At 42.8% G+C, this 23,086-nt stretch overlaps 3 protein-coding genes and 1 non-coding gene across 16 annotated transcripts in view; 2 read left to right on the top strand and 2 right to left on the bottom strand.

The window, feature by feature from the left end:
• Window positions 1–46: 46 nt before the first annotated feature.
• Window positions 47–14,722, top strand: sh3d19 (SH3 domain containing 19). Of its 7 annotated transcripts, none has more exons than XM_086211787.1 (21): window positions 47–253; window positions 4,861–4,900; window positions 6,650–6,690; window positions 6,860–6,899; window positions 7,206–7,320; window positions 8,057–8,249; window positions 8,326–9,345; window positions 10,132–10,233; window positions 10,363–10,475; window positions 10,982–11,022; window positions 11,108–11,321; window positions 11,408–11,476; window positions 11,621–11,776; window positions 11,864–11,936; window positions 12,467–12,597; window positions 12,685–12,743; window positions 12,823–13,052; window positions 13,739–13,788; window positions 13,887–14,073; window positions 14,207–14,313; window positions 14,394–14,722. In XM_086211787.1, the coding sequence occupies exons 1-21, from the start codon at window positions 172–174 to the stop codon at window positions 14,502–14,504; spliced, it is 3,174 nt and encodes a 1,057-aa protein (XP_086067913.1). In that variant the 5' UTR covers window positions 47–171; the 3' UTR covers window positions 14,505–14,722. The 7 variants fall into 7 exon arrangements, with proteins under 7 accessions (XP_086067913.1, XP_086067914.1, XP_086067911.1 ...); XM_086211788.1 differs by having other exon boundaries at window positions 7,206–7,332; window positions 8,078–8,249; XM_086211785.1 differs by having other exon boundaries at window positions 7,206–7,332; window positions 14,210–14,313.
• A 159-nt stretch (window positions 14,723–14,881) lies between these two features.
• rps3a (ribosomal protein S3A) lies at window positions 14,882–18,858 on the bottom strand. Its single transcript, XM_086211795.1, has 6 exons — window positions 18,725–18,858; window positions 17,996–18,099; window positions 16,987–17,174; window positions 15,494–15,702; window positions 15,303–15,412; window positions 14,882–15,050 (listed from the first exon to the last, which is right to left on the bottom strand). The coding sequence occupies exons 1-6, from the start codon at window positions 18,784–18,786 to the stop codon at window positions 14,923–14,925; spliced, it is 801 nt and encodes a 266-aa protein (XP_086067921.1). The 5' UTR covers window positions 18,787–18,858; the 3' UTR covers window positions 14,882–14,922.
• Window positions 15,185–15,254, bottom strand: LOC147257698 (small nucleolar RNA SNORD73). The gene has a single exon (XR_015117689.1). It is a non-coding gene; the product is annotated as a small nucleolar RNA SNORD73 (small nucleolar RNA).
• A 2,015-nt stretch (window positions 18,859–20,873) lies between the features above and the next one.
• lrba (LPS-responsive vesicle trafficking, beach and anchor containing) overlaps window positions 20,874–23,086 on the top strand; it is a 172,460-nt gene continuing 170,247 nt past the window's right edge. For all 7 annotated transcript variants that reach the window (XM_086211779.1, XM_086211781.1, XM_086211778.1 and 4 more), the window contains exon 1: window positions 20,874–21,796. In XM_086211779.1, coding sequence (XP_086067905.1) covers window positions 21,611–21,796 — 186 coding nt within the window. In that variant the 5' untranslated portion in view covers window positions 20,874–21,610. The remainder of the gene's footprint in view (window positions 21,797–23,086) is intronic.

The raw sequence follows: 23,086 nt of genomic DNA, 5'->3' as shown, positions 1-23,086 counted from the left end.
GAGAGAGAGAGAGAGAGAGAGAGAGAGAGAGAGAGAGAGAGCCGCTGCGGGCTGGAGGAGAAACTTCTGGTGTTCAAGCCTAAATTTTATCCATCGTGTGTTCGAGAGAAAGCCCTTTAAAAAAAAAAAAGTGATAGATATTTTTAAAGTGTCACATTGTTTTAAATCCCAATGGCCGAAGCAGTGCGTGAGGGGGAGGAAGAGGGGGAGCGGCGAGATCTGCGGGACGTGCGGAACAGAAACCAGGCAACAGGTAGGGAATGTTGGGGAACACAGAGCCGCACTTAGAGGATGTTAGCAAGGCTTTCGAAAGGGAACACAGCGATTGTGACGTTCAAAATGGTCATTGGTAGATCACACCTGAACACAAATCAGCTGGTGTCTCCAGACCAACTTTTCTGGACTTTAACAGGTTTGATTTTGCCTAACTTTTGTCTCTGATTGGCTGAATCATTTTTGTTTTTAGATGTACTTTTTTTTTTTTTCCAGGCAGCAACGATTCTACTGACAACTCACTGGACATGTGTAGTCCATGACAAGGAGCATCGCCTTTTACAGTGTCAGATGTTTTTATTTGAAGCAAGGTTGATATTAAATAGCTGCACAATTCACAAATTTACCTTCAATGCTCCACTGGTCCTTGAACAAACCTGTAATATTTAAGAAAAAGCTGCTCGGCACACACACACACACACGCACACACATATGCACGCACGCACACACGCACACACTTTTGAACTTGAATTTTTGTCTACATGTTCTGTAACATGGGGGAAACAAAACATCATTGTGCACTTGAGCCTGCCTCCTTTGCTATGAGACCAATTTTTCCACACCTTGAGTATTCAGATTTAACAGTGAGAGTGATAAAGGTGGAGGTCTCTCTTACAACACCACCACCACCACACCCCCCCCCCCCCCCCCCCCCGTAAACTAGTCACTTGGAAATTTTGCCACACACATCTCAAGGAATCAGACTTTGTTTCAACTTGCTCCAGCTCGTGAGAAAAGACACTAACTCGACATGTAAGCAGGAGCCGGCTGAGTCACAGCTTAGAGTTTCTCTCCATCAGGGTCCAGGAGAGGGTTGTTCCGCAATATGGCAAAGTTTCCCTTGTGGATTAATTTTCCAAGCGGGCACCTGGAGTGTGAACACCTATTTCCCCAGCACCCCTCCTCCCCGCCTGCATCCTGCCCTTCTATCAGCTCTGCCTTCACCCCCAACCACACCCAGACCCCCTGTCAGCTGTCTGGATGGGATTCTCTGTCGGGCCCTCGGGGCAGACAGGCAGGCTGCTGAATCATGAACATGCTGTTATGCTTTCTTTTTACCTTTTTAGAAAACTGCACAGTGAGTGTGTGGATCCGTCGGGCCCCGGGGCTGTTATGGATCCGGGTTCAGGCATTTTCCGCTGTGAATCACTCGTCTGCTCTGACACCATCAAATCACTAAAGAGCCAAACCAGCTGCTGACATTGTGTTGTTCACCCGTGACACCATGATCTTGTTGTCTTGACCTTTAACTCTTCCAAAAAAAAAAAAAATTCAACCCAGTTTTAAGTCAGACTCAAAGTTTTATTTGGACTTAATCTGGTTCTGTCTTCTCTAGCATCAAGTTCCGGCTGGAGTAGCATGATAGCCTCAAAGAGGCAGATTGTTTTTCTCTCTCTCCTTTTGTTGCCAGCCCTCACCAGCTGCTCCGTGACTGCTGCCGCCGCCACCGCTGCTGAGTAATGTCAGCATGTGCTCGAGAGAGAGAGAGCAGCTGAGGGGGGAAGCCGATCTCAGCAGCTTCAGCAGCCATTTGTGGTGTCTTTTCAGGTGTAGATGCCTTAAAAAAAAACAACACGAGTTGGTATCTGATTTGAAACTTTATTGTTCATGGGGATCAGTGCAGTAACTCAGTAAATGGAAAGGTCAACCATTCTGAACTGTAAAGGTCAGAGGAATAAGGTGGTTTTGTTTCATTCACTAGCAGCAGCAGGACTAGAGGCAGCACCGTAAAGGTTGGAATATGATCTCTGAAATGGAAAATTCCCAGTATGACACACTGAGAGCGACCAAATGATCCAGATGAAGTCAAAATATTCAAATAAATCTGGGACAACCAGCAACACAGGGATGAAACCATGCTCAAGAGGTAAAAGTGTCATCTGACTTGTGTCAGGTGCAGGAACAGCACGATGACCTGCACTACTGCTCATTCAATCAAGCTTCGAAATGTAAATTTAAGGTGCTTTACGGGCGATTGGCCAAACAGAAGAGCCTGAGATGAGACGAGCAGAGTCAGAGATGACTTGAGTGAACAGGGACGTGATGTATTTGTGCAAGGAACATTTCTTATTATTCCAGCACAAACGCTGCCGTGTCACGGAGCGCTCAGAAGTCTCCCACTTTCCAAGAGTGATATTCGGTGTTTGGATTCTTCTGCCGTTCCCACTCCCCAGTCACTCCCGGTGCACCGAGACTATTCATTCACTATCATGTCGCTGGATCGGATTTCATTTGGCTTGTTTACACTCGCCTAATAGAATCAAACAGATATTGTAACTCGTTATGTCCTCACACAGGATTCATATTGAGGTCAAGAGGCAATGAGAATGACTGCGTATTCCCTCTTTAAACCTCTTAGGTTCCCCTTCAATAGCTGAGCTCGTATTACATGGTTCCACTTGGCAGCGTCCTTGTTAATGGGCTTGTGGATGTGGGTTAAGTGTTTCGAGATAATATTGTCTCAAGTTCTTCTGCAGCAGATAAAAGTGTTGGTTTTTGTTCAAAGTCCAAGGACTCAGTCTGACTTTACCAACTAAACCAAGGGAGACTTTTTTTTTTTAACTCTCAATTCAGTATTAATTTCAACTTCAAAGCAACAAAGTTGATGTTAACTCAGAGGCAAAGTGGTAACGTAATAGGGGAGACAGGTGAGGGGGTAGGGTCATGTGATGAGTGGCGGGATTACAGGAGGGCGGGGGTGTCGGATCTGACGCGAGCGTTTGCTTCATGGTCTAATATACCAGTGAAACCAGTTTAATGAATAACCAGCCGGCTCATGAGGTTGAGAGAGTTTTAACTCGTAAGTATAACATGGTTTGTTTAGCAGCGTCCCAACATGGCGTACAATGTTTATACTGGCGCTGCATGATTAGTAAAAAAGACAGTGAAGTCATTGTGTACAATACTGTAGTTTTTAAAGATAAAAAACAACTGGCATTATAAGTCTACTTGTTTTGAGATGAAAATGCATTCAATTACTCTGAAACGTGTATTTCTTAATTTAGACAAGAATTTTTTTTTAAACGTGTGCACCATTGTTTTCAAACCAAAATAGATTTCAGTAAATGGAATAATGAGCAACTAGAAAAGTAAAGCAGTTGATGCTACATTTTGTGCAGCGCTGTTCAAAACTACATGACAATGACACCATGATTGTGACTGGACTAATCATGCAGCACCAGCTGGTGTTTGCTCAAGACGCTGTACTTTTACTAGTTTTCAACCTTGCATGCGCACAGTTGTCTCTCCTGATTCATGTCCATATTTTGTAATTGCTGTCATTTCTATTTAGCTGCCAGATACACTGTTGTGTATTTCAACTTGGACAACAACTTTCTGAGGTTTATTAACGCCGCACTCAAAGCTTTTAAATTGCTGAGTGACTCAATTAACCTATTCGTTTGTAGGGAACGGACAGTGACGGTGCAGCACAGCCACCGCTTCCTGAATGACCACATTCCAGTTGAGCAGATTGGCCAAATACACACAGGAGAGCTGAGATATTCTAGAGCCCTCCTCCCTTCTTTTCTTTCTCTCTCTCTCTCTTTCTCTTCTGTTGTCTGTGGGTGTGTGACTTCAAGTTCTTTCTCACACTCAAACACCGACAGGTGCTCTGTGGACCAGGAGGGGAAGATATTGATGGAAATATTCCTGGAGATTTGATATGTGTTAATTTAACTCACCTGCAGGTAGGAGCCGCGTTGCTCGTTATCTCAGTAGAAGTGATAGTAACCGCACAACTGTGTTATTGTGGTTTGTTGGTCCGGCTGCACGTGTACAAGGAAGTTGCGATGCTTCATTTGGGTCAGTACTTTATCAGAAAATAAACAGAGGCTCTGAACCTGTTCAAGGTGGAGGCACTAAACAGGTAACTAGCATCAGGTGGGAGGCCGACGTTGACATGAAGCTCTGCCTCGTGTTATTCTCTTCTCCACTAGCTTGAAACATGTTTACTCTCAAAAAAAAGCCTACAGGCAACATCAAGGGAAGCAAATAGGATTATCATACAAGATACCCAAGGAAGTGGGAAATATCAACAGTAAGCCCAAGTGAGCATGAACATATACAGTGTAACAAAGCAACTAACCTAACTGGTTTATCAAGGTTTAATTGTGCATCCTGCAGTTTAGGTTAGGTACTTGTATTTCTTGTTTATTCATTCCAGCCTGTAAATAATAAGATTCCAGCTTCAGTCTGTCAGCACTCAAGTCCACAACAGCTCAACTGAGTAGGAGTTGTTCCTGTGTTTGCATAATGACCCCATTTTTTCAGATTAATTAAGATTTTGTTGTGCTTGTCTTTTAAGATTTTTTTTTTTATTTACAGCTGTGAAATTATCCATCCACCATCAAAGATGCTGCACTGTTTTATGCTAATATTTGTTTTCAGGGTGATGTGTGTGTGAAAGCTAAAGTCACACACTATTGAAAAGAGAATCTGGTTATTCTGTCAATTAACGGGGGGGGGGGGGGAATCCCTGAAACGAGATAATACCAGTTTTGTGAAAACTCCGAGCAGAACATGATAGGATGGAGTAAATGACCGTAGTTGTCACCTCACTTACTGTAACTCTCTCTTCCTTCGTAGATCATCTTGAAAGAACCAAGCCAGATCATTTGCATTCCAGGTATTTCCTCTCTGATGATGTTTTAATCCAATTTCATGCTTTCTTTCACTGCATTTGACTCTCCAACCTGTAATGAGGCTGTTTCCCAACGCCTTGATGGATGAGATGATGTGAATCTTAGAATGGTGTCAGGATCGTTACGTCTCTAAAGATGATGATGTTTTATATATTAACATCTGAAGTCGTTTAGCGTGTAGTTGCTCTGGGCAAAAATGGTGGTATCCCTTTAAGAGTGGATGAGCTGATGGTGAGGCTAGAGGATGGAGCAAAGCATGACTGCACTCATCTCTGCTGACCGACTGACTCACCCAGTGGGCTCGACAGCGGCGTGAATACCTTATCTTTCTAATATGTTACACTCTCTCACTTGAACGCACTTTACTCAAAGCGCTCTAATTGAAATCAGGAATACTAATATCAATTATTAATTAGAACAAACAGAAACAGAACAAAAAATATATATAAAAATATCATTAGGATTTATATTTAAGTACTTGTAGGGGCGGCATGGCTTGTAGGTAAAATGGCTGCTAGCAACCGAAGGGTTTCTGGTTCATGTCCAAGTATCCTTGAGCAAGATACTGAGCCCCTAATTGCTCCTGATGGCCCAGCGATGGACTGGCGACCCGTCCAGGGTGAACCCCACCTCTCGCCCAATGTCAGCTGGGATAGGCTCCAGCCCCCCCATGACCCTTAACGGATAAGCGTTATAGAAAATGGATGGACGGATAAATATTTGTAACATCCTGTTAAGTTTAATAAGTCTTCTCTTTTGCTCTGCTGGGGTGATGAGTATTGGTACCATCCTCTTCCATGCTCCACTTTGAATTTGCGATGTCGTGTTTTACAACTACAGACAAAAGATAATGATAAATCTGGACTTGTTGACACACTTGACTTAAATGGGTCAAAATGGCTTCCAAAGACCGGTCCGGTGTGGCAGATGCCACGGATGTGTTTTAGGGCCTTCAAATCCCTGAGTTGATATCTTAGTCTTTCAGCTAGATCCATCACGTGGTAGCAGGTGGAGGGTGAGGACTGCCACTCTTTCCCCTGAGATGGTTTACATCACCCAGCGTTAATGAGCAGGACGTGTGTCTGAGCAGCATGCCTCCTCCGACTAGAGCACTGTTGAGGATGTCAGACGGGTGCAGTTACAGCCTGGAGATGATATTATAACGCAGATCAGTGGTTGTGCTCTGGTTGTCTGTCCTGTGTTCACTGTCTGTCTGGAGGTGAGGAGTTACTGGTCATCATGTGTTTGTAAGGTAGGTGGACCTGAAAACAAGTACATTTGCAACAGCATTTGTTACATTTCTCTTTTGCAGCCTTATAATAGTCATCATGTTTTACAGTAACTTGTCATGTGGTTTGGGCACCGACCAATCAAACCTGAAGTGAACTAATGACTCTTTTTGCTTTTATTCTTATGAGCTACAAATATTTACATCCCAGCAAATGATTATGTGTCCTCTTGGCAATCACAATTTTTACTGGACGCCCACTCTGCTTTTTTTTTAATCCTCCTAGTCATTGTATTGTTTTGATGTATATTCATATTTTTATTGTGAATCGTTACCAATTTGGCAACAACGGGATACCGCAGCAGGACACAGCCAGAAACCAGGGGCAACTGAGGAGGTTTCGCTTTAACTTCTGAGTCACCACACAGTCGTGATACTAACTTGTCTGGAAGTTAGCACACCTTTATAATAAAAGCTGGGTTTCCTGTTTGGTTCTGTCTTTCAGCCAAGGACCTCTGTCTTCTCTACGGGCTGCTATTAAACGAAGTAAGTCTGACAATAAATAAAAGATATAAAAGTGTACCCATTCAATGAGCAGTTTGAAGAGCGCTGCTGAAAATGAACTGTGAAAGCTTGAAAGTTGTTCTCTCTGATCTATAAAGAACTAACTTACACAACATATGACTTTTGACATATGATTTTTTTTTTACGTCAGCAAGGACAAACTCTCAGAGCGACCACACAAGAGACCGAAGGTAACGGCTTTAAATATCTTCTAAACATTTACCTTATAGCTGCATATGAACTGTTGCCCCCTGGTGGCACTCATTAATCAATCACATTTGTTCTATGCTGATTTGGAAAAAAAAAAAAAAAAAATATATATATATATATATATATATATATATATATATATATATATATATATATATATATAAACAAATAAATAAATGCAAACTCACTAAAAGATTCATCCAGAAACCAATGGGTTTATGTGGAGCGAATGTGTCGATGTGTTTCGGTATCATGAATGAGTGCTGTGATTCAGTTTTGTGTCTCAGACGGCCGGAGATCACCATCATCGCAGCAGAACCTCTGGACAGCAACAACTGGTTCTCAGGAACGTCTGTGGCTTTTCCATCGCCGCCTCCGTCGGGCTGGTCTGCAGGCATCCAGGTGGTTTCCCCGGTCAGTCTGGTCTGGGCTGTTAGTCTGATAGTGCCCTCATTTACTCAACTGGGATGTTGGCATTTAAGAATGTTTGATTCTTTGAAGCCTGTAATTACAGGGCATGTTACTAGGCAGGAGTGAAGCGAGGATTTTGGAAATGCTTCAGTTTTGCAAATAAATTAAAACAGCCGAATAGTGCTAATTCATGCAGGCCAGAAGAGTAAAGGTTTTATCTCAGAAGATGGAAACACCATCAATGAATGTACAAAGTGACAGAAATGGGATCTTTTATCGTATTGAGTGACATACTTAATCAGAGACGGGGTGAGAGAAAGGCGCGAGAAAACCTTTTTTTTTTTCTTTCACTTACTGAAATTTCTACTCATTTATTTTTTAGGTAGTTTTTCTGTTGTCAAATATTAAGTATGGTTGTGAAATTGTGACTGAAATGTAAAATTAAAGTAAATTTAAGCTATATTATTGAATATATTCATGTTCTAAAGTTTTAGATCAAAGCTTTCCTGGGACAGAAGCATGAAAATAATTGAATCAGCAAATGTATCCCTCAATACGTGTGGACCGATATGTTTTAGAATTGAGTTTAAATCCTGTCTTAAAAATTCCCAGATGAACATACTGCAGCGCCTCCCAGGTGTGTCTGTAAATCCAAATTGTAGAATATCCTACTACAATGTGTGTGAAAATAAAGTGTGAGTGAATACCTCTCTTTTTCATGACATAGCCCCCACCATCCTATGACCAGGTGATTAAAGAGAAGACAGAGGAGGAGCACATTGTCCAGCCCACCGCAGCCCCCCGCCGCTCCACCTGCACCACTACAAGTGCCACACAGACTGATCCTGTGAGGGAAGACGCCGCCGCCACTGCCCCTCAGGGTGGTGCAGCTCCTCAGTCAGTAAAGCAGAGATCTGCTGGTGAGTGGAAGTGATGGGAGTGTTTGTCTTTTCTCAGTCTGCTCTGCTTAAGATCAATCTTTATGTTTGCACCCAGGTGAAAAGCCACAAAAACCGCCAAGGCCGTCATTGCCCAAACCGGTGGACAGAGAACCGGCAGCTAAACCAGGTGGAACCAGTGAGGGGACGGTTGTAATAAATGAAACTGCTTCCAGAAACACTGAAGACCAATGTGACTTGAGGAAAGAATTAAAAAAAGCTGACCAGGAAGGAACTCCTCGTGATATATGCACCAGATCTGTCACTGTCCACTGGGATACTCCTGCAGAACATCTCCCCTCTGTCGCTGCTGCACCCACTGAACACAAACAAACCCCAGTTCCACGCCCTCGCATAAAAACCCGAAAACAGTCAGTTACAGAAGGGGCGACATATCAAACTTTGGTCAAAGTCAGTGACGATTGTGGCAAAGTTACAGTCACCACAGGCGCTGATCCAGATGATGTCGCTGAAAATAAGTATTTAAAGGAGTTACTGGAGGTTTTTTGTGCAGAAAACAAGTACGAGGAGAACAGTGACAACCAATCACATCAAGGTGAGGATGCTGATGACGAAATGAGCACCAGCCACAGTCAACGAAATATCCAGGCGAGGATCCAAGCGTTCGAGAGCCAAGCCAGCGCTGAGGATGGAAATGTGCCAGAAGCGGTTAAACCACAGCCTCTACCCAGGAAGAGCAACAAACCTCCGGTTGCTTCTAAACCTTCCGTAGATCTTAGGCCTCAGTTTCACCACAGTATCGACAGTGACTCTCAAAATGTCTCGACCGCCAACATCCCTCCGACACCAGCCCCTAAACCTCAAACACCTAAGAAACCTGTTGGGGCGCCTGTGAAACAGGAGTTGGAGACTTTATTCAGTAAGGGGACCGTCCCACCACGATCACGTCCTTCAGTACTGACAAGAGCCTATAGCATCCACGAGGAGGAAACACCAGAAGTTCCTCCTTCACTTCCTGTAAGGCCCTTTAAGGAACCCCTTAAACCCAACCTGAACATAAACAACCACAACTCCACCTCCCCTGCATTTGGAGGGATTTATGTGGAGGGTCCATTAAGTAAGTAGCATTTTGGTACTAAAATACTTATTTTGTGAAACAAAAAGATGCTATATCATGATAAAACTGTATGTAGCTTTCAGAGCAATACAGGCATCATTCATGGATTGTTCTTATGCACAAATTCCTCTCACGCTTAGCCCTGGATTTAGTCGTACAGCCAGGAAGCAAACTCTGATGGCTTATTGGGACTCCTTGAAAGTCCTCTTGAAAAAAAAAAAAAGTAAAATGTGCATAGGACCAGTTCCTGTATGAGGCCAAATGAGCCATGAATCAAAGCAGCAAACAAAAGAAAGTCGACACATGCCAGTTTTCTGAGCCCAACGTAGCGAGCAAATCCTTAACAAAAACCTCGGTAAATATAAGGTATTTCAAGATTGATATTTCAGGAAATGCACCTCCTGTTATGGTTTGCAAGAGTTTGATTAAAAAGGCTAATGGTGTTCTCGTATTTGTACACTAAATTTGGAACTAAAGGTAAGGAGGTAGTTAGTTTACCTTAGCATACAGCTCCTTGGCAGTGGGGGCCATCAGAATTTGATTCAATTTGTTCCCAAATGAACCTAGTGTCAAGGGGATAACACTATAACTCTGTATTTTTTGTGTGTGTGCATATTTTCTTTCTATCAACATTAAATCCACGTTTCTCACTGCGATTATACTAATCTCGCTGTGATTATACTAATCTATCATCTTGTCGATGCTGCCATTATATTTGTGCAGTAAATATAAAATTTAGTTTGTGTAACCAAGTAAACAGTGGCTGCACAATCTCTTTCATTTCAGATCACAAACCTCAGAGTTCTGTCGACAGCAGTGAAGGTTCATTCAAAAGGCAAAGTGTAAAGAGACCAACCACCATCAGGGTACCCAGCAAACCCGGCTCACGTGAGTACATCTATCAAAATAACCACGCAGCTGTTCAAATACTGTATGTTGACATGTTACGTTGAATCAACAATTGATAATGGAGCAGAGGTTTTCAGTATGTTGTGGTAAAGACAAGTCTCTCCTCAGTGTCGGAGACTTTCCAGGACAGCCCCCCTCCTCTCCCCGCTCAGAAGCCCGTAGGCGCCTTGAATACCTCCATCGACCACAAACAAAACCCGACACCGATCCTCCCCTCTCAGGTAGGCTTTGGTAATATCACTGGCTCTGAAAATCCCAACAAGTGGAAAAGGTTAAGTTTATACTTTCATAACTTGCAATTACATAGTAGGAGGATTCTTTTCCTTTGTTTTTCTAGGTTATACTGTCGTGTGGTTGATCCTTTAATAGAAAAATATCGTGAGACTTTCTGAGAAGTTTTGTGCCAATAGTGGTTATGGATTTATACACCTTGATATGATGCTTTTTCAGACCAGAATGTCCCTCTAAATTGCGCTTAAATGGTCCGTCAGCTGTGTGGCTTACCTGTTTCATTTTCTCTGCTTGCCACAAACAAAGGAACTTTTGTAGTGCGATGAGAACATTGCCTGCTGCAGAGCTGAAGCTAGCTGTCGATGAATGCAGCGTGTTGTTGCATGGTTGACATGGTATCCAGCATTGTGGTGTGTTTCAGTGACTCTGGTTCACTGCTTGTTTAAAAAAAAAAAATCACACAGACACACACACAAACAATTGAATTCTTTTGCAGGAGTCTTTCACTTTCGGGCCGGAACCGTCACTACCACCTCGGTGAGTGTAAAGTAAAGACAGATGAGGATAGTGCAATATTTCAAAGATGATTGTTCATTAAACTTAATGATATGTTGCACTTCAGGAGGCTCAGCACAAGCAAAACTCTCCCTCCCCGTCCACCTCCAGCAAAGCCAGGCCCAGGAAGACCTCCGCCGCCCAGCCTTCAGGTCACAGGTCGATCTCATTCAGTTCCATTGGACACTTCGCCAAAACCTCAGACACAGAAGCCCCACAGAAAAGGACCTGTCTTACCTCCAAGGCCCAACCCAGGCCACCGTCTCTACAACAAATACACAGTGAGAGAACTCCCACTGCACACGTGTGTGTTGTAACTATGGCTCAAATACCTCATCATGATCTGTTTTTACTTTCCTCCCCTCAGCTTCAACTTCCTCATGGAATCGGTGCCTTTGACTACACTGGTCGCAGTACAGGAGAACTGTCATTCCAGGTGTCCAAACCTGCTGAACTTAAAAAAGAAAAAGAAAAAAAAAAAGCATTATTTTACAAGTCATTGTCAAGTCAAAGTTGCAAATTTTTTTTTTTTTCAAATTTGACGCTGAGCTTATTTAAAAGAATACATTTGTTTCAATAGAAAAATGAAATGCTTCTGCTGCTCGATGAGGTGAACTACGATGCTTATGAGTGCCAAGTAGGAGACACCAGAGGCCGAGTCCAGAAGTCTCTCATTAAGGTCATCACCCCTCTTGGCCCCGTGTCGGACACACCCACAGCACAGGTAACCTCAGGAGTACGTTTACGGCATTGATACTTCGGATGTACTTTCTTCTCTTTGCCCTCTGGCTTTCTCCCAGCACCCTGTCTTCTCCCTTTGCAGTTTTCCAGCCCAGCTAGTTCAGGCAGAGCTGCTGCCGGGCTAAAAGTTAAAGCCATACATGACTTCATCCCAGGTGAGAAATGACCAAATGAGACAATGTGTTAAATATGATGCATGAATGTTATGAAGCTGAAACCTGGAGATGGTTACTTTAGCATAATAAAGTAAATTAACTGCTAGCATGGCTTTACAACAGTACAGCCCAGTTATTTATTAATTTTATTCAGAATAAAAAACTGATTTTTGCCATGGGGCCTGTTGTTAGGGCTGTGGCCTGGAGGTCACAAATTAAGGCCGCTCACTGTGTCAGTCATTGAGTTATGGGGTGACGCTAAGCAATGGAGCAACGCGATTGGATGCTGCAATGTGTGGACAAGTAAAGCATTGTGATTGGAGGTCTCATGGCTCCTCAAATTCCAGTGGAATACACTGCCATGATCACTGCTTCCTATTGTTTCCATTCTTTATGCTAACTAAGCTATGCTAACCACAACCTGGCGCTAGCTTTGTATATAATACATGAGAATGGTATCAATTTTATCATGACGGTCAAAGTAGCCACAAACTAAATAACAGGATTGATTATATGATGTCTTGACCTAGAGGGTCCAGGAGAGCTGGGTCTGAGTGCAGGAGATGTGGTGACCGAGGTGGAGCAGGTGAACAGCGACTGGTACAGAGGCACCCGCGGTGGATGTACTGGTTTCTTTCCCATCAGTCACGTCAAAGCTCTGGTTGGTCTAATCACACGAACATGTGTCGAACACTTGTCACCCTGTGCTACATTTTAATTCAAAACACTGATTGTCTTTTCCAACCAGTCAGATTCACCAAACTCCATCCCTGCAAGGAAACCCAGGCCTCCGTCTGCGGCAGTCAGGTCGGGTTTGATCCTCAAATGTCTGCATTCATACAAACGAACATGAAGGAAACTGATATTTGGAAATGTCCCTCTGAAGTGGTCCGAGGTGCGTGGCGAGGTTCGACTTTGAGGGGGAGAACAGTGATGAGCTGTCGTTCTCAGAGGGCGATGTGATCCAGCTGAAGGCGTACGTGGGAGAGGAGTGGGCTCAGGGACAGATCGGTGCTTCAGCTGGCATCTTCCCAGTTAACTTTGTGGAGGTCATTGAAGATCTGCCCCCGGCTCCCAGTCCCCAGCAGACCCAGCCCGTGAGAATAGCTCTGCCTGGTGAGAAGCTAACCCTGAACTGCCCATCAAAGGCAAAATTAGGTTGATTCATAACAAAGCAACACGTTTTCCTATTGAAGAGACTTTAACCCTCTTTTCTTGAGCGTTTGCTGTTGTCACTCATTGTTTCATTAAAGGACTGTTTACACTAGTCAGTGAACCGAGGCCCTACACACACGTGCAACCTAGTTTTAATGAGTTTGCAGTTCTGTTGTATTTTTAGCAAGTTTCCTTTCAAACCAGCAAGTGCTTTTAAGTGACCATACTCTGTACATTTTAACCTTTTGACGACCTTGTTGTAGCCTGTATTTTACATAATTTGTAATTTATTTTCCATGTATTGTTCTTGATTATAGCAAGCAGTGCTTGATTTCAACTTCTATTTCCTTCTTTGTTAATCCTTTTCTGTCAACCATAAGCATAAATTTACAAACTATTTTTAAAAAATGACCAGAATAAAGGCAAATAACCATATTCAGAACGATTTAATAGAACGATCAAAATTCTTCAATAATGTTTGAACTGTTTATTTTTTTCTTTAATTACTATGAGATTAAGTTTTTCTTTCCTGGATATAAAAATAATGCAATGGCAAATTTGTTTAGTGTAACCCCACATTAGTTTCACCTTTTAAAGTTTGTTATGAGTTTAACTTTACTGTAAGTTTTCCTTTTCCTTTCCAACAGGCATGGCTGCTCCTTCCAGTCCTCAGCCAGAAGTTGCCGAACCATCTCAGGTATAGTACTTCAGATGAAGGTGCTTGTTCAGAAGTTTGTTTATTCCGAAATTATGAAGTTCTACTACATTCAAAGATTGTGCTGGTGTTACCCGCAGGGGTGTGGGTCCTCCGTGGAGTGGGTGGTGGCTCTGTATGAATTTCACGGGCAGTCAGGGGATGAACTGTCCTTCCAACAGGGCGACCGCATCCTCATCACGCAACATTTAGATGCCGAGTGGAGCAGCGGGAGGCTTCACGGCAAAGAGGGCATGTTCCCCCGGGCTTTTGTTGAGAGCACCATAGGTAGGACATTAAGGACGCAGTGCAGAGAACCAAAGTTCATCCTGCTTTCAGTTTGCGACATTAAAACAATCATCAAAATTGTTCATTTGCCGCTTGTAACAGACCAACACTTCTGTTCTTTGAATATCCTCAGCAGGCCGCCAGTCGTTGGATATCCAGGAGAGTGAAGCTGTGAGAGGGGCCAGCGGCAGGGTGCTGTATGACTTTGCCTCCGACTGTGATGAGGAGCTCTCTCTCAGGGTTAGTCACCGCCCCCCCAAACACATCATCACGCAACTGATAACATAATTTCTCATATGTCCTTATGTCCTCTATTGCAGGTCGGGGATATAATAACCGATATGGAGTCTGTTGATGATGAATGGTTTCTGGGGGACCTGAGGGGGAAACGGGCCCTGGTCCCCAAAAACTATGTGCAGATACTGAAGTAGAGACACCAGTGCCACACAATGATGGGACTCCATCAGATAACCAGGACTGAAATGAGATCCAAGGACAAGTTTCTGTAATGGAAGTCTTACTATGACCTGGAAGGCAGTATTTTAGCTCCAGCAGCTTCCATTCATCTGCAGCGCTAATGGATTTAATCTAATGTGTACTTTATCTTGGTTCAAATTAAAATACACTCACTGGCATTCTGATATGTTGACGTGTAAACTACTTTGTATTCAATCATTGTACATTTGTGCCATCTAGTGGTTTCTTTTTCAGCTGAATCACTGTTGCACAAAGAGGTATGCAACATTTACTCTTCAGCTAAAAAAAAAAAAAAAGTTTCTCACACTCCCCCCAACAAAGATGGAAACAGTTTGTGGTCATTTACATTTTTTATTAAATCTGTCAGGCTGTTTAGACTGTCTCCTGGATTGGGGGCTCGTAGCCATCGGCCCTCTCCACCTTGGCTCCAGTGTCATCACCGGTTGCTTTAGCGGCGCTGCCAGCACCTCCCTCACCGTGGAGCTCCATCAGTTTGCCCACTGCAAGAGAAAATGTAGCATTTTACACAGGGACCTAATTAGATGTTGAGAGTAGGGAGTAATTTGGGAAGAAAAGCATTTGTTTTTTGTTCACATCAGTCAGCTCACCATCCGCAAGCCTGACAAATCTTGGGAACTTCAGCTGATCTCATTGGAAGTAATCAGGTGATCATTTGGGACCGAAACATTTTGTCATCATGTGTTCCCACTGGCAGAGAGGGTTGGTTAACCAGTAATATTTCTGTCACTTACACTCAAATTTGGGCTTCTTGAGCATCTTGACCTTGCGGACGTAGACGTCGTGTAGAGGGTAGATGGACTGGCAGGCCTTCTCAATGTCCTTACCAACACTGTCAGGGATCCTGAGGCAACACAAATTACAAATGTTAATGCCAGGGGTAACAGTTCAGGGACAAGAAACGGCAAGAAACAGCACTACTTACAGCTTGTTGACAACTTCCTTCAGGTCGTTGGTCTGAACTTCACGGGTCATGATCTCCATCATCTTCTTGCGGATCTGGCGAACCTGCTGGTGCTGGGCGTACGAGGTCTTCCTGATCTGGTTGGTGCGCTTCTTTGTGAAACCCACACAGAACAGACGCAGCAGGTAGCCATCGGTGGTCTTCACATCCACATGGGCTTCAATCATGGTCTGAGTGGACAGAGTCAAAAATTACTGGTTAGACTTTGAAGTACTGCAGATGGAAACATGGCAGTGTTAGAACTTTACTTCTCACATTCTAAATTCTTACATAACTCAATTTCAGCCTGTTTGAATGCTTCAGTGTATGACACCATGCAAATCAATCAGGTAAGCCATAAATCAATAATGCACTGAAGGTAGGAAAGTCCCTATCCATGATATTGATTCTACCAACAGTTACACTGCACACTAGTTCCAGGTTATTCAAGGTGACCGTTATCAACCTGAGTATTAAACAACAGTTCTGCTCTTCCACAAGTATTAAATACACAAAGCTGTCAAAATGGCTGCAGTTTATCACATTAATCAGGCAATCAGCTGTAGGTTTCCATGCGAGGGCTCCAATTACTCTACACGATGCTGTGGAACTTCTGATGGGCTAACAGGACATATTGAATTTCACACAAGCCCAACAACATCAGTATCAGCACCAAGACACCAAAGAAACTTGAGGAAATCAGGAACTGAAGTGCACTGGGAGTGAATTCAGTCCCGATAGATTAATGGGTGTACTTGAAGAACCTCCAGGGAAAGATTCATGAGTTCTTTCCCACTTAAAAATATGAGACAATACTCATGCTACTCTTCTGGGATACCAATCAGATCAGCATGTAATCTTTAGATTCATTCATCCAATTACGCAATACCAATTAAGATGGCTTTATGAATAAATTATTCACTAATCAAAACAGTGAAAATCCAAATACCAAGAATTCAAGCTGTTAACATTAAAAAGCAGAGTTTGGGTTGTGATATGATTCCAATTCAGAATCCTTTTCATGTTAAACAAATAAAGAAGTGACTGATAGCAAATACTTTCTCTTTCTTGCCCAATGGAGCCAAAATATTTTTGGATGAATAGGGGCTTCATAAAAATATCACTTCCACAAAAGATACAACCAGTCAAGACGGTTCCCTTAAAAAAACCAAAGCCTGGCAATTTACATTCAGTAAAACGCATCAATCCAGGATTCAAACCAATGACTTCACCCACAAGTTCACCGCATGCATCCTGTATACATGTGCTGATAATGCTGGAATCCAACTGATCAGTTTGAACAAGTGCTTTGTCTTCCGGGTTCCATTACTTGGTGTAAGGAAATCAACTTCATCAAAAAGGTGTTTATATTCATTTCCAAACATCTTAAATCTTTCTACACCTATTTATTGATAATCAGGCAACAGGAAACACTTGAATGAATTCACATCACTGTTGATGAAGATGGACTTTACCTGCCACTTCTTGACCATGGAGCACATCTTGTCACGGGTCAGGTCCATGCCGTGGAAGTTGGTCAGGCAGTTCTTGCCCTGAACATCCTCAGTGATGAGCTTGAATTTGCGGAAGGCCACCTCATCGTTCTGCAGGTCAGCGAGGCTCACCTCGAACACGCGTCCCTTCAGACCGTCTGAGGCAATTCCTGGTCGGATGCAAGCAGCACACCAGGAGTTAGAAAACACGATCAGTGGTAGTGAATCAAAGCAGTGCTATCTCTGGAGACAACATGAAGGGAAAGTCCGTTGATACCAATGAGTAATCTGCATCATCTGTCATCAATCGGTCCTGTCACAGTACAGAGTAAATCACCATCATGAAGTAACAACTTTATCTTCAGACTAATTCTGTCACAACTGTCTAGTACCACCTCTTCCAGCTATTACTTTCCACTTGCTTTTTGCAACATAGTCTATGGTGTTGCACCCTGTAGATCCAGGTCAACAAAGCTACACTGTAAAAAGCAAAGAATAATACACTAACAAGTTTATTGTTTTGGCAGCTCACAAATCAGCACCCAAATTCCTTTGGTCACTTGGTTTCAGGGACAACCGTTTTTTAATCCCATCTTGCACATCACGTGCCATTTCATTCAAAAATTTTCATGACATTCAAGTGCTTTAGTCTCCAATTGTAATGCATCACCTTCAATCACTGCTCACTCATGGATGTAGAACCACAACAGCTTAGAGAAAGGACAGGGATAATAATGGTGAATGCTGAAGATTACCTTCTAGGTTTTGCACAATGATATTTAGTCCACAAGATTACATTAATCTTTACAAATTTATCATTAATTAAATTTGTCATTTAAACGTGGATGTGAGAGTCCAACTTATAATGCTTAGACTGGTCATGTAACAAGTGATCATACATTAAATGTGAGGCTACCTCACCTAGTGTGAAGAGAAAAACAGCATTATATTGAAACAAATAGACGGTTAAACAATGACAAAGCGGACTTACTGGTTCCCTGAGTCCTGGTGACCAAGGTTTTGCCAAGATTGCGAATGTTGAACATAGCTGGTGCCTTGACATCATACCAGTCCTTCTTGGAGAAAGGGTCCACACTACATGGGTGACAGGGGATTAGAGCAGCTCGATGCACGAACACGCATTTCGATAAACTCAACAACCATCGGGACACAAATGGCTTAGGAGCGAACGTTCGCCAACCAGCTCACACGCACCGCAAGGGGATAAGCTAAAGCTAGCATGCTCCCTTCAGGGTGTTAGAATCTGATCTACTCATTTTAAAGAGACGTAGAAAAACTATCTGAGCTTGACATTACAAGTAACGAGTGTATAAAGAATAGCCACAAGTATTTCTGCTGCCGAGTGGCTTCCCAAATTCAGACAAGTCACTGCTAACATGATAGCCTATAGCAGCTCACGTTCCTAGTTGACACTGTGGGTGAAAACATTTCACCTATGAGTTTACTTAAATTGAGAATTTTGACACAAGTAGAAATTCGACCTACCAACACAATAATGACAATATGCTACGGCGCACAGTGAATGAAACCTGCATCTAACTTCATCCAGCACTGCCGAGGCCGGTGGTGACGAGTTTAGCTCTGGCCCTGTAACATCCGTTTGAAATCGGTATCATCCTTCTTAGTTTCTCCTCGTAAATTGCGTTAACATGAAGGGCAATGCCTGTTTGTTGCTCCGATGTGTGAATTTCCTACTTACATCTTCTTTTTGGCACCTTTTTTGCCGCCTTTGGTCAGCCTCTTATTCTTGCCGACTGCCATGTTGGCTACAGGGAGTGAAAGAGGAGGAAATAGGAAATCCCGCGATAATTAAAGAGAGGGAATTCGTGAGATTTGACTTATCTCGCGAGTCCTTGTTTCTTGTTTTGCGCCCCCTGTTGGTAAATACCGTAAAATACTGACTGTCACAAATAGAGGGAGTCGAATTCGATGAAAAAAAAAATCTGGGTTTGTATTTATTTCACAAAATAGATGATTAAAAATGTTTTAGAGCTTTATAAAAAGTAAGGATCTACTGGCAACTTCAAAGATAGGTATTAAAACAGCAGCAACCTTTGGAAGGAGTTACCACAATATAAAGAAAATTTTAAAAAATGCTATTCTTACTTATTATTACTAGTGCAAATGTACAATGATTTGGATTAAAAGAATGAACCACAAACATCTCTTAAACTGAGAAATTAGTGATCGGTTGTTTCACACAGTTATATAGCATGTTGCCTACCCACGGTTACCATAATGAATTATGTACATATTTGGGTAAAATTTAACTGTAAGGCTTTTCTCCAAGAGACTAAGGCTGACATGCAGTACGAAAAATGGTTATCCTGACAGTACTCGAGGTAGACAGCTGTGATGTGACGTTTCATGCGCAGATTTTGTCCTCTGACTCCTGTGAGAAGATCATTGGTGAAGAAGACAACACTGATATTCAAGTGTTTTTATCTAAACAACAAAGGTGTGATGAATGTGAAGTCTAAGCCTTATTTAGGAAATGTTATTGGCTGCAAGGAACAAGTCTGTTGAGGTTATTCCATCAGAGAAAAGGCTTGTGTCTCATGGGTGGTGCTGTTGGCTTCCATGACTCCCAGTGTCCCTGAGGGCTCAGCTACACTTTACTGGGAGGACAGGAACAGTGACGCCAGCTGCCTCTGTGGCAATAACAATCACAGTTGCTCAGCTTTCCTGCAAAGCAAATGTGAAGTTAAAACTTGCAGAGGAAGATGAAGAGAAATATAAATATGTAACTTATTATACAGTATGAATTAATATTGCATTAGATTTTACTCCACTCAGCGACTGATATAGATGCAACTTCGATCTCTCATCTACCCAGCTCTGTAGGCATTTCACACATCCTGCGTTATTGGTCGTGATTTGAAAAGGCAAGCGAAGGGGAGCTGTCACTTTGCTTTAATGTTTGATATCTATTGCCTTTGGGGGGCAGACATCTGTCAATGTGCTGCCATGCTGTACTAAATACAACCTTTCTGTCTTTTGTTCACCACATACAAGTGTGTTTAATTCTTGTTTAACATGTTTTACAATCCAAAAAAACAGACATATCATTATAGCTCAGGGACTCATATTACTGTAGTAATTAAATACTAATATTACTAATTACTTTACTAATATTTGTAAAGAATTCATGTGTTATGTGGCAAAACAGAAATTAGGCCTTGGTTTTGTTCTGCTGTGCTGTACATGAACAATCTCCTCCAGAATTCAACTGTGATGACGAATCATTAATTGACTGCGTTCCTTATATTCGACATAGACACATTTATCATCGAATAAAAGAGGAAAATAACATTTTAACATTATTTCTATTTTATGTTCACATTGTTTAAGAAATTTGGTCCAGAGGCTTCTGTCCTCTTTGGAGTCTCTTCAAGGATGAGCTGTCAAATTGTTTCAATAAATTTACAGCACACTTCATTTGTGCTGTTTTTTGTTTCTTTTTAGAAGATTAGAATTGCTGATGCACGGATGTTTGAACAGCATTCGAATTTTCGGCCCCTTTATTGCCTACATAATCAATTTCAGAAAGAATGTAAAATAGTTGAAAGATACTAGTTCCCCTCAAAAGAGACTATCCAACAGAGGAAAATACTCTCAAACCTACTCTGTGATTTTGTCATCACGTAAAATGCTCGAAGTTTACATGTATTTCTGGTATTTTGTATATTTATATATTTCTAGGTTCTTCAGATCAAATCAAGTACGTGTCAAAAGTAACTGTATACGTACAGATGAACCGTTCCATAATCACCGCGTCGCGCTACCTGGGTGACACACCTGCCACTGAGCTGAATAGACCCAGAGCCACATTGCGCATGCTCCACTCACTCAAGGGCTACACTGTCATGGCGGTGACGGTCTAAAAGCTACTGGGGTAAATCAGGAAGAGAATGCAGCGCAGCTGGGTTAACGTTGACATTTAAGCAAGTCTGTTGAGTTTCCCGGGGAAGGACCGAGCGTACCTCCGTCCTTTATCGACTTCTACCGGAGCTACCGACGGACTTGCCCCCCTTCCAGTTTGTGAGTTTGTGCCTCTGCCAACAGCGCTACCTGTCAAGTGTCTGGACTCGATGACAATAGCAACTTCCACGGCTTTCCGGGGATCTTAAAGTCACTGTATCCTCGTTTGCCATTTGACCGGACGGAGGAGGAACGGGGCAGGGACGAGCTCAGCTTTACCTGCTCACCTCCTCCTTACCCGCAGCCCGTCCTCGCGGCTTTTAACGGCAATAATCCATCTGTCGCGTATCAAGTTACGGACCCGGGGAGAGGAGTTCTTCACCGAGGAGTGAAGCGGTGACATTTCCAGGCTCATCGTGTCAACGCTGAGAAACTCTCTTCGTCCTCTTTTTTTTTTTTTTTTTTTTTTTTGCTGACTTTCGAGGCGTATTTGCTGAACAGTTTTTGGATGGGGAGGGAAGCGGGTTGTGCCTGTAGACTGTCAACGACTCAGCTGAAGGGGAGATAGATTCCCCCTCTCCTGGCTACATCGGCTGCACTGTCACCAGTGGAGGTGAACAGGTGCCTTACCTGTGAACGCCACCTGCCCCGTCCTTCCTTAGTAATGGCTAGCGAGGAGGCGGCGGGCGCTGCGCAGCCAAGTGATGGAAAGGACGGTGGATCGGGCGCCATGGCGCTCAACCCCGGAGTGCCCATCCGGGGGATAAGGATGAAATTCGCCGTGCTTGCCGGACTGGTGGAAGTTGGGGAAGTTTCCAATCGAGACATTGTGGAGACTGTTTTAAATCTGGTAAGCTGATTATGAGAGCTCAGAGTAGGCCTTCAACAGAACTATCACGCTGCAACTCTGACATCTAACCTTTTGGAAAAGTCTGACATTATCGTTGTCTTTTGTTTGAAACAACGCCGATGATCTTGCAGCACTTAGTTAATTATTTCATGTAATTTTACAATCAGTTGCTTTTATATTCAGGCCTTTCCTAATTGTCCTCATTGCCCTCATATGATATCATAACTGTGAGACTAAGTTCCTGTGAAGATTTGCAGCATTAAACCTCTAAATCTTGATCTTATTTAGGCTTACAGAGTGATACATTTTAACAGCTTGTCACCTTATTTGTTCCGTGAAATAAAGTGTGAAGTTATTAGGTTTTTAAATGAAAAGTAGACATCACTGGTGTGTAGCTGTTCGAGCAAATCAGGCGCAGCTTTCTGACATATCCAGGTCAGTCACAGTGTGTGTGCCTTATCTCTCTACTACCTGTTGGTCACCTTAAGCTCTATCCAGCTTTGTCTGGCATTGATAGCCCTGTTGGTTATAAAATGACTTTGCAGCCGCTGTGTGAGAATGAATGAAAGTAGTAGGACGTTTGGCGGAGAAGGCGAACATGCTCAACTGGAGCTGTCTGTTTAGGAGGGAGGGGAGGAAGAGGGAGGGAAGGTAAAGGTAGAACCTGCAAAACTGCTTTGTCACTCTGGCAACACAATAGAGTTGGTTTTAAGGGAGGCTTATCCTCCATGACTATGCAGTGGCAAAGTTTCCTCTACTACCAACCCCCCCACAGAGGAAGCAAATGAATAGTAGTTGAGACACTGGAGCACTGCAAGGCAAAAATCTATACCACCTCCCTGCCAGTGGGCCGACCACTTCATACACCAAGATGGCAAAAAACACAGCTTGAAGGCTCCGTGTAGATTGTAGCTACAGCGGCATGTTATTGTCAGTCTTTCTCATCAACTGCAAATGTGTGCAACAGTCTTTATTCCAAGCTGAAGAACAAGACAACCCTCATGAGAAATTAACACCAGAAAGTAGAGCTGAGCAGGCGGAGAGCATAGTGTATATGGGAGATGTTGCATTCAATACATACTGACTTTGATGTCACTTGCTTACTTGGCTGCAAGGTGGTTTTTGTTTCTGTTCGTGAATGTTCATGCTAGACAGAGAAACGTGCGGCCTCAGACTGATGTGGCCTCAGCTGTGAATGATGTATTACTTGCAGCTTTAGAATATGCATTTTTTAAATTTTTTTCTTTCAATGTTTAAAAAGTCAAGAGTAATGTGCAAAAATGGGCTGGA

Source organism: Aulostomus chinensis, chromosome 8, assembly GCF_037954235.1.
Source record: "Aulostomus chinensis isolate RoL2024-O1b breed Wild chromosome 8, RoL_Achi_v1.0, whole genome shotgun sequence".
Classification (NCBI taxonomy): Eukaryota; Metazoa; Chordata; class Actinopteri; order Syngnathiformes; family Aulostomidae; genus Aulostomus; species Aulostomus chinensis.
The sequence above is the reverse complement of the archived record's forward strand: the minus strand, read 5'-3'. Positions and strand labels throughout refer to the sequence as shown.

Excerpts from the sequence above, each read along its gene's own strand:
- rps3a (XM_086211795.1), bottom strand. The coding sequence starts at position 18,786 with ATGGCAGTCGGCAAGAATAAGAGGCTGACCAAAGGCGGCAAAAAAGGT. Across the intron at positions 18,100-18,724 it reads AAAGGTGCCAAAAAGAAGAT|TGTGGACCCTTTCTCCAAGA; the intron begins GTAAGTAGGAAA and ends TCACCCATGTAG. Across the intron at positions 17,175-17,995 it reads CACCAGGACTCAGGGAACCA|GAATTGCCTCAGACGGTCTG; the intron begins GTAAGTCCGCTT and ends GCATCCGACCAG.
- sh3d19 (XM_086211784.1), top strand. The coding sequence starts at position 172 with ATGGCCGAAGCAGTGCGTGAGGGGGAGGAAGAGGGGGAGCGGCGAGAT. Across the intron at positions 11,777-11,863 it reads CAGCACAGGTAACCTCAGGA|TTTTCCAGCCCAGCTAGTTC; the intron begins GTACGTTTACGG and ends CTCCCTTTGCAG. Across the intron at positions 11,937-12,466 it reads CATACATGACTTCATCCCAG|AGGGTCCAGGAGAGCTGGGT; the intron begins GTGAGAAATGAC and ends GTCTTGACCTAG.